This window comes from Anabrus simplex, chromosome 14 (genome assembly GCF_040414725.1).
Source record: "Anabrus simplex isolate iqAnaSimp1 chromosome 14, ASM4041472v1, whole genome shotgun sequence".
Taxonomy (NCBI): domain Eukaryota; kingdom Metazoa; phylum Arthropoda; class Insecta; order Orthoptera; family Tettigoniidae; genus Anabrus; species Anabrus simplex.
In genome coordinates, this window is record NC_090278.1 from 65,553,874 (window position 1) to 65,567,956 (window position 14,083).

The 14,083-nt window shown below is 42.6% G+C and overlaps 1 protein-coding gene across 1 annotated transcript in view; it reads left to right on the top strand.

Annotated features, from left to right (window-relative positions):
• Positions 1-14,083, top strand: part of LOC136885527 (trypsin-7) — a 101,004-nt gene that overhangs the window by 45,645 nt on the left and 41,276 nt on the right. Inside the window, exons 3-4 of the mRNA XM_067158125.2 lie at positions 5,717-5,842; positions 13,712-13,881. Coding sequence (XP_067014226.1) covers positions 5,717-5,842; positions 13,712-13,881 — 296 coding nt within the window. The remainder of the gene's footprint in view (positions 1-5,716; positions 5,843-13,711; positions 13,882-14,083) is intronic.

Genomic DNA, 14,083 nt, shown 5'->3' on the forward strand with positions numbered 1-14,083 from the left:
ACAGAAACAATGGTGATTCTACCAAGCACATCTTCGTGGCTTTTGATATTACCCGGTTCTGCCAGATCTTAGTAGGTTTAACCATTGCAGTACGACCTAAGACAATACGTCTTTTTACCTCTTTATTACAGCTTCCCATGTCATTGATGACTGACCCCCAAGTATACAAATTCCTTAACTATATCCAGGTCCTTTAGGCATGCCGTAAATTGGATTTGAACTTGCCGATCAACTACCATTAGTTTGGTCTTTTTGATGTTTATCTCTAGACCGTACTGAAGACTAGTGTTCTTCACCTTTGTTAGCAGGTCATAAAGTTCGCCTTCACTACCAGCGATGAGGGAAATGTCATCTGCAAAGCGCAGGTTATTAATTTTTCTGCCACCAATCGAGATTCCACCATTCCGGCCATTGAGATCTCTTTTGATGACACACTCTGCATAGATGTTGTAGAGTTGAGGTGATAATACACAACTTTGCCTTACTCCATTTGTCACATAGAAAATGCCTGAGAAATCAACCTTTATGGTTGCTGCGTGGTTTTTTACAGGCCTCTCAACAACGATATTAAATGCAGTGGAACCCCAAATTCCTTTAGCACCTGCCACAACTTGTCCCACATAACACAATCGAATGCCTTTTTGTAGTCCAGGAAGCAAATAAAGACAGGGACACAAAACTCGCAAGATTTCTCAATTATCTGTCTCATGTTCAGGATAGACTCTCGTGTTCCTTTACCTGCAACAAAGCCTTACTGTTCCGCGGATATCTGAGGTTGCAGGAATGGTTTTAAGCGTTGATTTATTATGTAGAGCAGAACTTTGCTTGCATGGGATATTAATGTGATAGTACGATAATTGGAACAATCCCTTATAGAACCCTTTTCGTGAAGAGGGTTTAGTATTGACGTTGTCCAGTCCTTGGGCCATTCACCAGTTTTCCACACCATATTACATACCGAATGTAAAACACGCATGCCCTCCTCCCCCTTCACTTTCAGCATTTCTCCAGAAATACCACCCATACCTGGGGCTTTGTTGTTCTTCAAATGATTGACAGCATTCTCAAATCCAGTGAATAAAATATCAGGTTCTTTGTCATACCTCATAGAAATGTCCTGCTCGGCAAAATTATTTCCTTTGCAATACAGCATTTCACAGTATTGTTTCCACCTCTCTATTGCTTTGTTCTTATCAGTAATAAGGTTTCCATCTTCATCCTCAATTACCCATGTGCGTGGTTTGAACTCACGGGTAATGCTGTTGACCTTTTTAAAAAGATCACGTGTTTGATTCAGCCTATGATGTTGGTCTATTTCATCACAAATACTGGTGAGATACCATGCCTTGTCAGTTCTGCACTTGCGCTGTATTTCACGGCAAAGTTCACTGTATGGTTCTTCGTCTTGCTTGGTTTGAATGCCATATTTATTCAGTATGATCCTCTCTTCTATCAGCAGTAGAGTGGTGTTCGATATCGAGGGGTGCTTAGCTTGGGGAGACTTAGTAAATGGTTCAGGGGGAGAAGATTTAATGATTGTCTTGAGGTTATACCATGTTTGGGAGGCTGATCCTTCCTCCTGTACTTGCTGGAGTTTTGGCCTTATTCTTTCCCCAAAATCTTGGAGAACATTTTTGTCAGTAATGCGAACCTGTGTCACTCTCTTCTTCTTGGTCAATTTCAGTTTGATCCGCATTATCATGGATAGCATAATGTGATCACTACCACAGTCTGCTCCAGGATAGGTTTTGCAATCTAGTACAGAAGACAGCCATCGTTGCCTCACCAAAATGAAATCAATCTGATTTCGAATCCTGTCGTCAGGAGAAATCCATGTGTATCGACGCCGTGGGTGATGCTGGAAGAGAATTTTGCAGATAGACAGGTTATTGCCAACACAGAGCTCCAGTAGGCGCTCACCACGCTCATTTCTCACACCTAGACCGTGCCTTCCAACCACATGTCCCAAATGATTGTCTTCAATAGTCTCACCTATCTTCGCATTAAAATCACTCTGAATGACTAATATTTCCTTCTGAGGAATCTTCCTGATGGTGTGTTCCAGCAACTCTAGAATTCATCGATTTCTTCATCCAGTGCAACCGCAGTAGGAGCATAAACCTGAATGAAGTTGATCCTACGCGGAGAAGCATTCATCTTAATGGAGATGATTCTGTCAGAGACAGGCTCATATCCCACGAGAGCAATGGCTAATATTTTAGGAATCACTACAGCGACACCATTCCGACTCAGATCCTCACTTCCAGAAATATATATGGTGTTATCCGAGTGAGTGACAAAGTGGCCACAACCTTTCCAATGTGTTTCACTGAGTCCAAGTATGTCCAGATCATGTAGGCTCATTGCTATTTCAACGATAGCCAGTTTTCCTGTCTGTAAGAGGCCTCGTACATTCCAGGTTGCAATCTTTCTAACTACGCACAAGGTTGGTTTGGATTGATTTGCAGAGGCTCCTCTCAACCATGTCTCCCCCGGAGATCCGACTGGGAGACACTCCGGACACTGATTTATGATTGAGTAAAGCCATGAAGTTTTCTTGGGAAAATTAATAGTGGTGGTTTCCCGTTAGCCGGCCCCGTGGTGTAGGGGTAGCGTGCCTGCCTCTTACCTGGAGGCCCCAGATTCGATTCCCGCCCAGGTCAGGGATTTTTACCTGAACCTGAGGGCTGGTTTGAGGTCCACTCAGCCTACGTGATTAGAATTGAGGAGCTATCTGACGGTGAGATAGCGGCCCCGGTCTAGAAAGCCAAGAATAACGGTCGAGAGGATTCGTCGTGCTGACCACACGACACCTCGTAATCTGCAGGCCGTCGGGATGAGCAGCGGTCGCTTGGTAGGCTTTCAAGGGCTGTAGTGCCATGGGGTATGGTTTGGCTTGGTTTTTTGGTTTCCTGTTGCCTTCCACTGACCCTCAATTCCAGTCTGCTCACCCGCCCCAGCTTCCCGCTGGGGTTGGTACTCAACCTTCCACTGGGTTGCTCGGCTTAACAGGGGCAGAGTCTCAAGGTGGTCGCAGAGACTCTCCCTAGGCCAGTTCCCAGGGCCTGTAGTAAATCTAGCGTAGTGAATGTAAGAATAGAAAATGTGAACAGATTGGGGAGAAGAGGACTAATTTGGTGGATGATGAGTATTTATATGCATAAGGGGTGGACAAGAATGAAAGACAATTCGATATGTTTATTGTGTGGTGATACAAGAGAAGAGTTTCACTTGTTAATAGCATGTAAAAGAACTCGTGCGGAGAGAGAGAAATTAATGAGTGAGGGACAACTGGAATCCATGAAACAGTCGGGTAACGAACGGGTAACTGGATGGTGAAAGAGTGGAAAGTACCCGGGAATATAAGCAAGTTTTTAGAGGTAGTTATAAAACGCTGTATAAAGAGGTCAAAGGAAGCAGAATTTAGAAAGTAGTAGGGTAGTAGTATATATAGTTTCTCCTGTCGTAGTTATTGTTCTTGTAATGGGAGTAGCAGGGAGAGATATGTAGGCAAACAGCAGAGAACCAAGTTCTCCCCACACTGTTGGTTAGCAGAGTGGAGGGAGGAAGTGGGTGTGTCAGAGTCTTATCCTAGGTCAGTACTCTGCTGCCTGACTCTGCTGATGATGGGACAGGCAGCTGGCTGTGGGTACACACACGCTGACGCACGCCCATTGTAAGTAGACTTTTTATAGATAGGACATTGTTTTGGTTTCGTTTGTTTTGTTTTGTGTGCCGTTTTTTGCCCTCTAGTTTTGTTTAATAGTGTTGACTATTATTTACTGTATATCCTTATAGTGTTTTGTATTTTCCCAGTTCGGCTTTGTCTTGATTTGTTTTTGTTTTCTCTTTTCTATTTTCTCCGTAAAGATTAATTAGGTTGAAAGACTCTAAAATCTGGAGAAAATAAATATATCTATCTATCTATCACTAAAAATATGAATAAAGTTCATGTATTAAGCCTTACACCATCTCCCTAGTCCCATGTGTAGCCGCCATCTTGTTCCTAGTTCAGCTCTAAGCCCCGAAGACACCTTACGACAATTCATCCCTATGAATCAAGCATACTTATTAAGCATTATAGCCGCCATATTGTTCCAAGTTCAGCTCCAAGTACGGGGAGGTTAAGTTAGATTAAGGCGTAGTCAGCGGAAGATTAAGCCTCCACTCTTAGCCAGAGTGTAGAGAAGGGCACCCGATTAGGTTAACGCCTGGTCAGCGTGAGGCTAAATCCATGAATTTACTACGTGTTTATACGGAACCGAAACCGTGATTTTGCACTCCCACAAAATATACACAACCAGATCTAATGGAAATCTACCTGCCTTAATAGAAATCAAGTTCTAAAACATTTTTCTCATGTGCATCATTTCGATCTTCTTCTTCTTATGACGCCGTCTCCCTCCGAAGGTTGGCGATCCAATCGATTATGATTACACGCGAAACGGCAGCACGGAAGATTTCTATCGGCGTATGTCCATACCACCGCCGCAAGTCTTTCAGCCAGGAATTTCCCCGTCTTCCCAAAGATCGTTTCCCATCAATCTTCCCTTGAATGATCAGTTGGAGAAGTTCATATCGTTCACCTCTCATGATGTGCCCGAGGTGGCTGAGCTTACGCTCCTTGGTGGTTATGGGAAGCTCTTTCTTCTTGTTCAAGATGTTGAGGACTTCTTCATTGGTCTTCTTTTCTACCCAAGATATTCGGAGTATTCTTCAGTATAAGTACATTTCAAAAGATTCAATCCGCTTCTCCAATAAAGGGCTGAGCGTCCACCCTTTGAAATCATACAGAAGGACAGGAAAGACATAACAACGTAGCATTCGAACTCTGAGCTGGAGGTTGAGTTCTCGGCTGGTGAATAAGGTCCTCATGGTAGTGAACATATTTTTTGCTTGTCCAATCCTGGAGAAGATTTCACATTTTGAATCACAATGCTTAAATACGGGGATTAATAAGGGAGATACCATTAAAGGACTCTTTTACAAGCTGTCATTTCATTTCGAGTTGGATTAAAGGGTTTGCCTATAAAGCCATTTTAATCTTTTTGACAGAACGGATATTAAGAGAGGTTATCGTCAACTATTGTCGCGGTCACCAAATTAGGCAGGTGAGGAAAACTGCGCTGTCGTCAGGTATGGGAACGGCAAAGCAACAGATGATCGAGAGTCGCTTAACTCTGATCGTGCAGTGATGTCTAAATGAAGCCCATCCGCTTCAGGACAACTTACCCGAGTCATTCCCTGTCATGCAGCTGTTGAGCTCGCACCGTAAGTGCAGTTAAAGATGGACAGTGAATGTGAATTGATTTGGGTTCGATTATTTATTTTCGCGTTACAAAAATTTCTGCATGGTTCCCAGCCATAAGACATTCATGTCAAAACAGTGTTCATTATGTAGGATTATGAGTTGCCATTCTTACAATTTATATACGTCTATCTCGCTGGTTTGTTACATTTAGTGCCGAACAAACTGTAATTCGCGTAATTTTTTTTCTGGGACAATCCCGTAAAATCTGGTCACCCTAAGTCGTATGCATCAATTCTCGTAAGAAAGTGATGCTATTGTTTGAGTCATCAGTCCATCGACTGGTTTGATGCAGCTCTCCATGCCACCCTATCATGCGTTAACCTTTTAATTTCTACCGACTGCATCCTACATCTACTTGTCATATTCAATAGCATTATAATGTTCGTATTCTGTCTTCTGTTTCAGAGTTGAACAAGTCTTGCGTTCCTGGTGCCCATGTACGAACATACATAAAACGGTGCGTCTGTTCCGTAAATCATCAGTATGAGCTGTGCATTCCCATCAGCGGTGAACTTAAGGTTGCGAGGAAAGGTACCGTACATTGTGTTCATTTTGGTATTAAGGACTATTCTTTCATTCAGACTCGAAACATTAGCGGTCATACGAGTACAATAATCTCGAAAGGAAACGATTCTGGTTTCACCTTATTCAATATCAAGCAGATTCTTAAAATCTCTGAATGGTTATTATTATGAGGGCCATTCAAAAAGAAATGAGCCGGACGCTTTAAAATGAAAACCGCTCAAAGGATCGTAAACCGAGCGAGTTGGCCGTGCAGTTAGGAGCGCGCAGCTGTGAGCTTGCATCCGGGAGATAGTGGGTTCGTTCCCATTCCTAGAACTTTCCTATCCCATCGTCGCTATAAGATCTGTCTTTGGCGGTGCGACGTAAAGCAAAAAAATATATATATATATCGTAATGCAATTATTGCCTGCGAAAGAAGATGCAGTCCCTATTAGAGCGCTGAGGTCCTAAACTCGCCGCTGGAGGGACATGGTAGCACACCACTTGATGACAGAGCGAGCACGCGCATGCGTAGAATGTCCACTGCACCAAGTCGTGCTGAAAACAGTGAAATGGTGGCTTCAAATAAGAGCGAAGGGGTGTAGAGCGTTTCCTGCAGCAGAAGGAGTGAGGGTAACGAAACTTCATCGAAGATTGGCACAAATGTACGGAGAGCACTGCATATCCGTTGCAAGGGTCAAAGCATGACACAAGCGATTCAAGGAAGAACGGATGCTGTTGGCCGATGATGCACGGTCTGGAACGACACACCGCATTGCCGATGCCATTGTCCAGCAGGTGGATGCCCTCATTATCCAAGACCGGCGAGTTACGGTAGCAGCCATTGCCGCAGAGGTCGGAGTGGGCGTCGGAAGAGTTCACGCCATCATTAAGGACAGATTGAAATTTCGCTAAAAGTGCGCCCAATGGGTGCCTCACAGTATTCAACCACACACTAAGCATGTCAAATGGACCCCTCTCTTGAACATCTGCTGTGCTGTGCCAAGGAAGGGAATGAGTTCCTATCACGAGTGGTCGCTGGAGACGAGATATGATGTCATCACTTCGACCCCGCTAAGGGCCCCGTGGTCGCTAAACCACGCTCCAAAGTTCAGATCCCCTAGGGCCCCTTTTAGTCGCCTCTTATGACAGGCGGGGGATACGTGGATGTTATTCTACCGCCCCCACCCACAGGGGAAAATAAGCAGAGGCAAAGGCTTCCACTGAAATGAGTGTCCGAGGACATGTCCAGCTCGCCAGGCAAGGGCGCCCATACCGGGGGGCAAGGTGGGGCCGCCCCATCCCCCCGCCCCCTAGCTCTCAGGGAAAGGCAAAATTCTAATGTAATCAGATGTTTTCCTTTCAAGAAAATGATTTAAAAGTCAGTATTACGTAGAAAAGGTAGTACCGTCTTCCACCAACAAGCAGGGTATATCGTGGGTTATTCTACCTCAGAATACAAGTCACCATTTATCTTCCAAATATTATGTCTCCCCAGGTCTAGCCCCCCTCGCCCCTACAAATTATAATATGGTCGTCCATGTCGCCAGGTGCAGGTCTTTCGATTTGACACCCGTAGGTGACCTGCGCGTCGTAACGAGGATGAAGTGATAATAAAGGCAACACATAAACCCAGCCCACATGCCAGCGAAATTAATCGATAATTGCTAAAATTCCCGACCCTGCCGCTGGTGGTGGCTATTGTAGTAAGAGGAAGTACGACTGGGCAACCATCCTCTATATAACACTAATCAGAGAGATCCGACACTTCGAAAAATGAAAGTATCGGCTAAAGGAAGACAAGGGACAAGAAGGACGTGACAATGAAAGACTCCCTAGGCCTCGAGTGCTCTAATACCGTCGGGGTCGGAAAAGAACAAGAGTTGACCAAGGGAGGTCGGATAGGGCAGATGAAAGTGAGGAGCGTGGCACAAGTATGTGGAAGCAATGCCAGGACTCAGCTAAAGGCATCGTGGTCACCAACCCACGATCTCAAGTTAAGAGCCCCTAGGGCCCCTTTTAGTCGCCTCTTACGGCAGACAGGGGGTACCGTGGGTGTTATTCTACCACCCCCACCCACAGGGGGAGAACTGTCGGTGTAACGGAGCTTCGATATAAGTCGAATGCTTTAGATCGATTGTAGAAATCAGGTCGAAAGAAAGGAAAGTTTGAAGTTGTCCATGAATTCGTGAATATGCTTTAAAACTGGGTGTTCACATGCTCATGTGCTCCTGAGAGCCCGCCGTCAATACGATATCGATGATGCCGTCGCATAATGAATAATACGAGTAAAAACGAAGTAGTAAAACAGCTTAGGCTACTCCGAAATAAGGAGATTCGCTAAAAAGAGGAGGACATTCCTTTAAAAAAAAATATAATCCATCCGGACCCCGGATAATGGTCTAAAAAGGAGGACAACCTGTATGGAACAGACGTGTGCTGTAAACTAATTTGGAGGCGCAGAGGGTGCCAGAATTTTGTCCCGCAGGTGTTCTTTAACGTGCCAGTTAATCTACCGACACGAGGTTGACGTACGTGAGCACCTTCAAATATCACCGGACTGAGAGAGGATCGATCCTGCCAAGTTGGGGTCAGAAGGCCTACGCTCTACCTAAGCTGAGCAGTAGAACGGGGTTCACTTGATACGATATTTTCTCAAGCTCTTAGTTACAGCAAATACAGTAGAGACAATACACGACACTGAGCGAGATATCGAGGGACAGCTATTGGAGCTCACTCTAGCGGATAGACCTGAACGGTACTGATTCTGTCATAAGAGCACGTGTATTTTTGTGTGAAGTTTTTGCTGTTATTTATGCGTTTTCAGTGAGTTGACATAATTAAATAGTAGCGTGTGTCATTCCTTGATATCTCCTCTCAACATGACGGGAAAGGTATGTGCTGTGTTTGGCTGCAGTAATTACGAAGTAGAGAAAAATGCGCGCTCGTTCTTCAGGTTCCCTCGTGACAAGAACATGTAAGTAATATTGTGTCTGCATATCTATTCTTCCAGTGACAGAGATTTTTATAGTACTTCATAATCTTCTGACCTGCTCGACCCATGTTTTAACGGGCTTAAAATATAATACGCATATTTTATTGTATAGTGCAACAGTTAACCTTCAATACCGATGTGTTGTTTTAGGTGTGATCTGTGAGTTTCGAAATGTCACAGAAGCGATTTGGATAAAGTGTACAAGAAAGAAGGGACGTAACGCTTGTATAAGAATTATAAGATCTGTTCAGATCATTTCCAGGCCAGCGACTTTAAAAATCCTCTACTATACAGCCAAGGGTATGTTACATTTTTACTCTAATTGTACGTAAATATTCCTCAAAGCATCACTATCGACAACATTTTCGAACTTTTCTTTCTTTTATCCCTCTTCTCAGATTAAAGCCGGGATTTTATAGATTTTCTTTCTGTTAGTAGGCTTCATGTTAAGAGGAAAATTGTCCAGCTATTAAATGTCAATTCATTGCATCATATGTGTAAGGAATGTGCCGATATTTTTATTGACAAATGTCTTAATGTGGTGATACATTGTTTTTAAATGAGGAAAAAAGACAAATCCAACCGTAAGATTTCAGGCAGGTATGCTAAAGCTAAAAAAGTAATGCATAAATGAAAGATCAAGCCATTTCACAGCAGTCCATTTCACACCTTGTTTATATGTCTAATTTCAGTCTTTGAATAATAACCTTTTAAATAATTCTTCATTCATTTATCCAGAATTGCTTTAGCAACTTCGAAGTTAATATCTCAATGCCACTGTCTTTCTAGACGTAATTTATTTGTTCATTTCCGTATATACATTTCCATTGATATTTGAATTTAGCGCGATTTGTTCAGGTCAAGTCACTAGGAGCGCCACCGTCGAATTGTCTCCCATTTTAGCAAGGCGAAATCCGTAAGTGTCGTGTATTCTCTCTACTGTATTTGGTTACAGGAAGAAAGCGCACAGTGAGAAGATGACAAGAGTGAAGACGGAAGAACCACCTCCGCTCACCTGCCATCCGGCCGTAACAACGGAACTCCCTGAGCGAGTCATGGCGGCGAACGACGAACCACCGCCTTCGTAATATACAGGCCGTACTGTGGAAAGCGCGCCAAGCCAATCAGCTGATCAATTGAGGCGAGCTAAGCGAATGTTACAAATTGTATTCATGAATGTAATCCATAAGGATTGGGGGCATTCTTAGAATAATTGGGACCATTGAGAGACAAAAAAATTATATGTAAGTATACTGCGTGTTTTTTTCTTTAATTTTATCACATCAGGATTTACGTAAACAGTTGTTATTAAGATAATGAAATGAAACCTCATAGTTTAGGTTAGGCATGGTATCTTCACGTGGTGAGTAATGTAAATTCAAGGGATGTAATACTTCTCGTGTAATTTACTCATTTAATTGTTATCGTATACCACATTTTTGTGGAGATATAATGAGATATAATGAGCTACAAATTTAAATACAGTGTGTGAAAGTTCGCATTTGCCACAATGCTAAGAGCGTGTGCGTAGGCCTACCACGGCGAAAATACAACTATACAAGTAAATAGAAATTAATATTTTCATTTTCTTCGTATGGGGGCTGGTTACCTTAATGAGAAACGAAAATCCGAACCGAAAAAAAAACCTGTTACCGTACGAAGAATAAAGGTGTATGTTTCACTCATTTTCCATTGCTGATGATGATTTCTCCTTTTGACTTTCTTGTTTCACAGATTTGCAGCAGAGCGTTTTATTGTTGTTACAGAACAAGAATAAAAGTGGACAGTAACAAATGGAACCTACATATTGTTATTTCTTGGTTTCGTAAAACTGCATACTAAACTCCCCAAAATCAATGCGAGTAAAAACAATTCCTCGGCAGTTTCCGTGAATGTGGGAAGTAACTAATAGATCTGGCTGATCAGAGCATTAATATGTGAGAAAACATGAGCTATTCTTAAACAAAAAATGACACAGAATGTATAGAAGAAAGGGTATCGAGAAAGTCTTCGAAGGATAGTGCCAGAAGTGTCAACAACAACAACAACAACAACACACCAAGAAAGCTACTGCATTTATGGCCATCTAGAGGTATGGAAGTAAAGTTTATTATTGCACGTTTGTTTTCTTATGCATAATAATTATTTGTCGGGTAATTGTCGAGTAAAATACTGAAGCTTTGACCGCGTAGATCGCACTTCAAACTTACATCTCCCAAAATTACATAGACGTGACTTACGAGTTATTATGCGATTACAGGTTTTAGTGATCTCATCTGTAATATTAATACATTTGTAAATATTTCATAATTACAAAAGGTACAGACGCATCAAGTCCTTGCATTACACGGGTCGGACGGAGGAAACAGTTCGCTTCTTTGTGTGACGTCATCGGAGGTACAGTACGGCCTGTACCTCACGAAGGCAGTGGACGAACGAACGGACGAAATGATTCTTCCGAACGGCTCCCAATTGGGAGTGGGAGCGAACGACTCACATCTACAATCGCATTATATCTACAGTATGACTGCAGCCAAAGGCTCTCCACAAGATAGATTATGTTTTACAAAATTAATAAAAGGATCTCATTATTGTCATTATTATTTAGCGTAGTCTGACAGGGGTTTTGACTTGTGTATATGAATAATAAGCCCGTTGCTCACAATAAAATGTTTCGTAAAATTAGTTTTACAATTAATTTTATAAAAAATTGGTGAAATCAAGTTGTGTTATAGACATAATATAGGCTTTCGGGTTTATGCCGTGTCAAGAAAACAAGGTGAAATTATTTACGTTTTGCAGAAAGCTATGCTCTGCGTCATCAGAAGAAAATCTCGACTGTCCTCGAGAAAAGCTTCTAAAACAATGAGCTTTGAATTTAGACGTTACCCGATAGAAGTGGAAATGCTACGTTCATTCGTCACCAGATGGCTCTTCGGACGTAGTACCGGTACAGCACTAGCATTCGAAGCGGAAGTTGACGGAACCATCAGAACTACTACCACTACTACTAAATGTTTTCACTCCTCCCCTGAAGGGGGAGGCGGGCCTCTTAGACGGTTACGCCGTCTCCAGGTCAGTAGATTTCTTACGGTGAAGGAGATGTGCGGAGAAGGAGAGGGGGTGGGCGGCCGTGGCCTATACTACGAACTGTCCCGGTATTCGCCTTAGTGCAGGAGAATGGAAAACCACGGAAAACCATTCTCAGGACAGCTGACGGTTGGGGCCAGCCGTTGGGTCCAGCCCTGTCCCGTCTCCCGAATGCAGAGGCATAGAGCCACGGTAGAGCCGTGCCCCCCCCCCTCTGCTCGGTTGGCCGGTCGGAGTGCAGAGCCGTCAGACCATGGACCAGCCGTGGCCACTTGAGGGCCAAGACTTCAAATAATCACAATTTCAAAATCACGATTAGAATGACACTTAACACAACATAATTCTTTTCACTCAATTTAGAACTTCGAAAGTTTTCTCCAGATACTTTTAGGGGCATCATTAGTCCCATATTAAGAGTGTTTATATGTGCTTTGTTATAATGATGATATGTTTATTTATGATTGCCTGTTCTCATAATTGGCTGAGGATGATGCTCATCAGCATCAAAACTAGTTCCAAGTAAATGTTATAACTTGTTTAGTTTAATATTAGTATTGAAAAGGTGGATTTTTAATTTTACTTATCTATTAGCCGCAGAAATACGTACTACACAAGCTTCACTCAAGGCAATGTTATTCCAGTTATTTTTGGGTACCCCCTCGTATGCTGGGATCAAGACGTGGCCTACCACTAGACTTAGGTTCGACCCTTTTTGATATTTGGTTTAGTGAACATCAGGCCTTAAGCATTTTGAGCTTCAGTCAATAGCCACTGGAGTAGCCTGCTGTATTGTCAAGGTTGTTTGACTACCGATACCTCCTGCCCTGGCCTCTGCCACTGCCAAAATTCAACACCTGATCACTGGAAATGGTAGCTTAGAGTCTAGCAAATTAAAGTCTTGCTTTGTGGCTAAATGGATGAAATGCTTGCCTTTGATCTGATGGCCCTGGTTTAATTCTTGGAATAAACCTCCTCATATTCTTAATTCCCCTGGCTTGCAGATGATATGGTCGTGATGGGAGAAAGCGAACATGAAATGATAAACGTGTTAGATAAACTCAACATGAAACTAGAAGAATATGGAATGAGAATTAATAAGAAGAAGACCAAAAGTATGATAACTGGAGGAAAAGGTAGAAGTTGTCATATTAGTATAGGGGGAGAAGAAAAGAATTACCATAGCAAAAGAAGTGAAATGGGAAGACCGGGTAAGGAATGAGGAGGTATTACGAAGAGTTGGAGAAGAACGAAGTATGTTGCAAATCATTAGGAGAAAAATGAACTGGATTGGACATTGTTTGAGGAGGGACTGTTTACTGAAAGAAGAAATAGAAGGAATGGTGAAAGGCAAACGAGGAGGAGGAAGGAAATAAATATCAAATGTTGGACAATATCCAAGGAAATAAATATTTGGACATGAAAAACTTGGTGCAGGACAGGTAACAGTGGAAGAGGTTCATCCCATGACAAGACCTGCCATAAGGCAGAATACCTAGATGATGATGATGATGTGGGCTGGGTGTTCAGGACATCTTTGTGTCTTTGAGGTTTGGGCTTCACCGATAACCTTGGTAGCCCTCACTATACACTACGCCACTTTGTGTGGTAATCCCCTATGAATCTGTTATATTTCCTGTAAATTATGAATTCAAGCAGTTATTTATTTGTGCAAACAAATTATTCACTTATTTTTTCCGAATTGTAACATTATGTAAAATTCAGGATCCTTATGGTCACACACACAGTACGTGTGCTGATGTTCTTATGGCAAAAAAAAAAGCAAGCCCAAACTATTTATTTCTTTGTTGCAGGTCGTATTGTTGGCGGTCACAATGTGAACATCGGTTCAACCCCCTACATGCTTGCCTTTGAGTTCTCTGGTTCACTTCAGTGCGGCGCTACCATTGTCGCACCCCAGTGGGCCATCACAGCTGCTCATTGCTTCGATGGTGGCTATCTCCCGTTTATGTATATAATGAAGGTAGGTCCAATTTACCAGCTTCTCTATATTTCAATATGGGGCATTTTGTAATGCTGGGTAACATTACTAAAGCTAAAATGTTTTTAAGAGGAGGAGTTTTGACTGAATTATGCATTTTGACAGGTAAATATATTTTTTTATCCATCATCATCATCTACTAAAGGTGATGCTTTGTCGTTGTAGCCGCATCTGACGATCATCT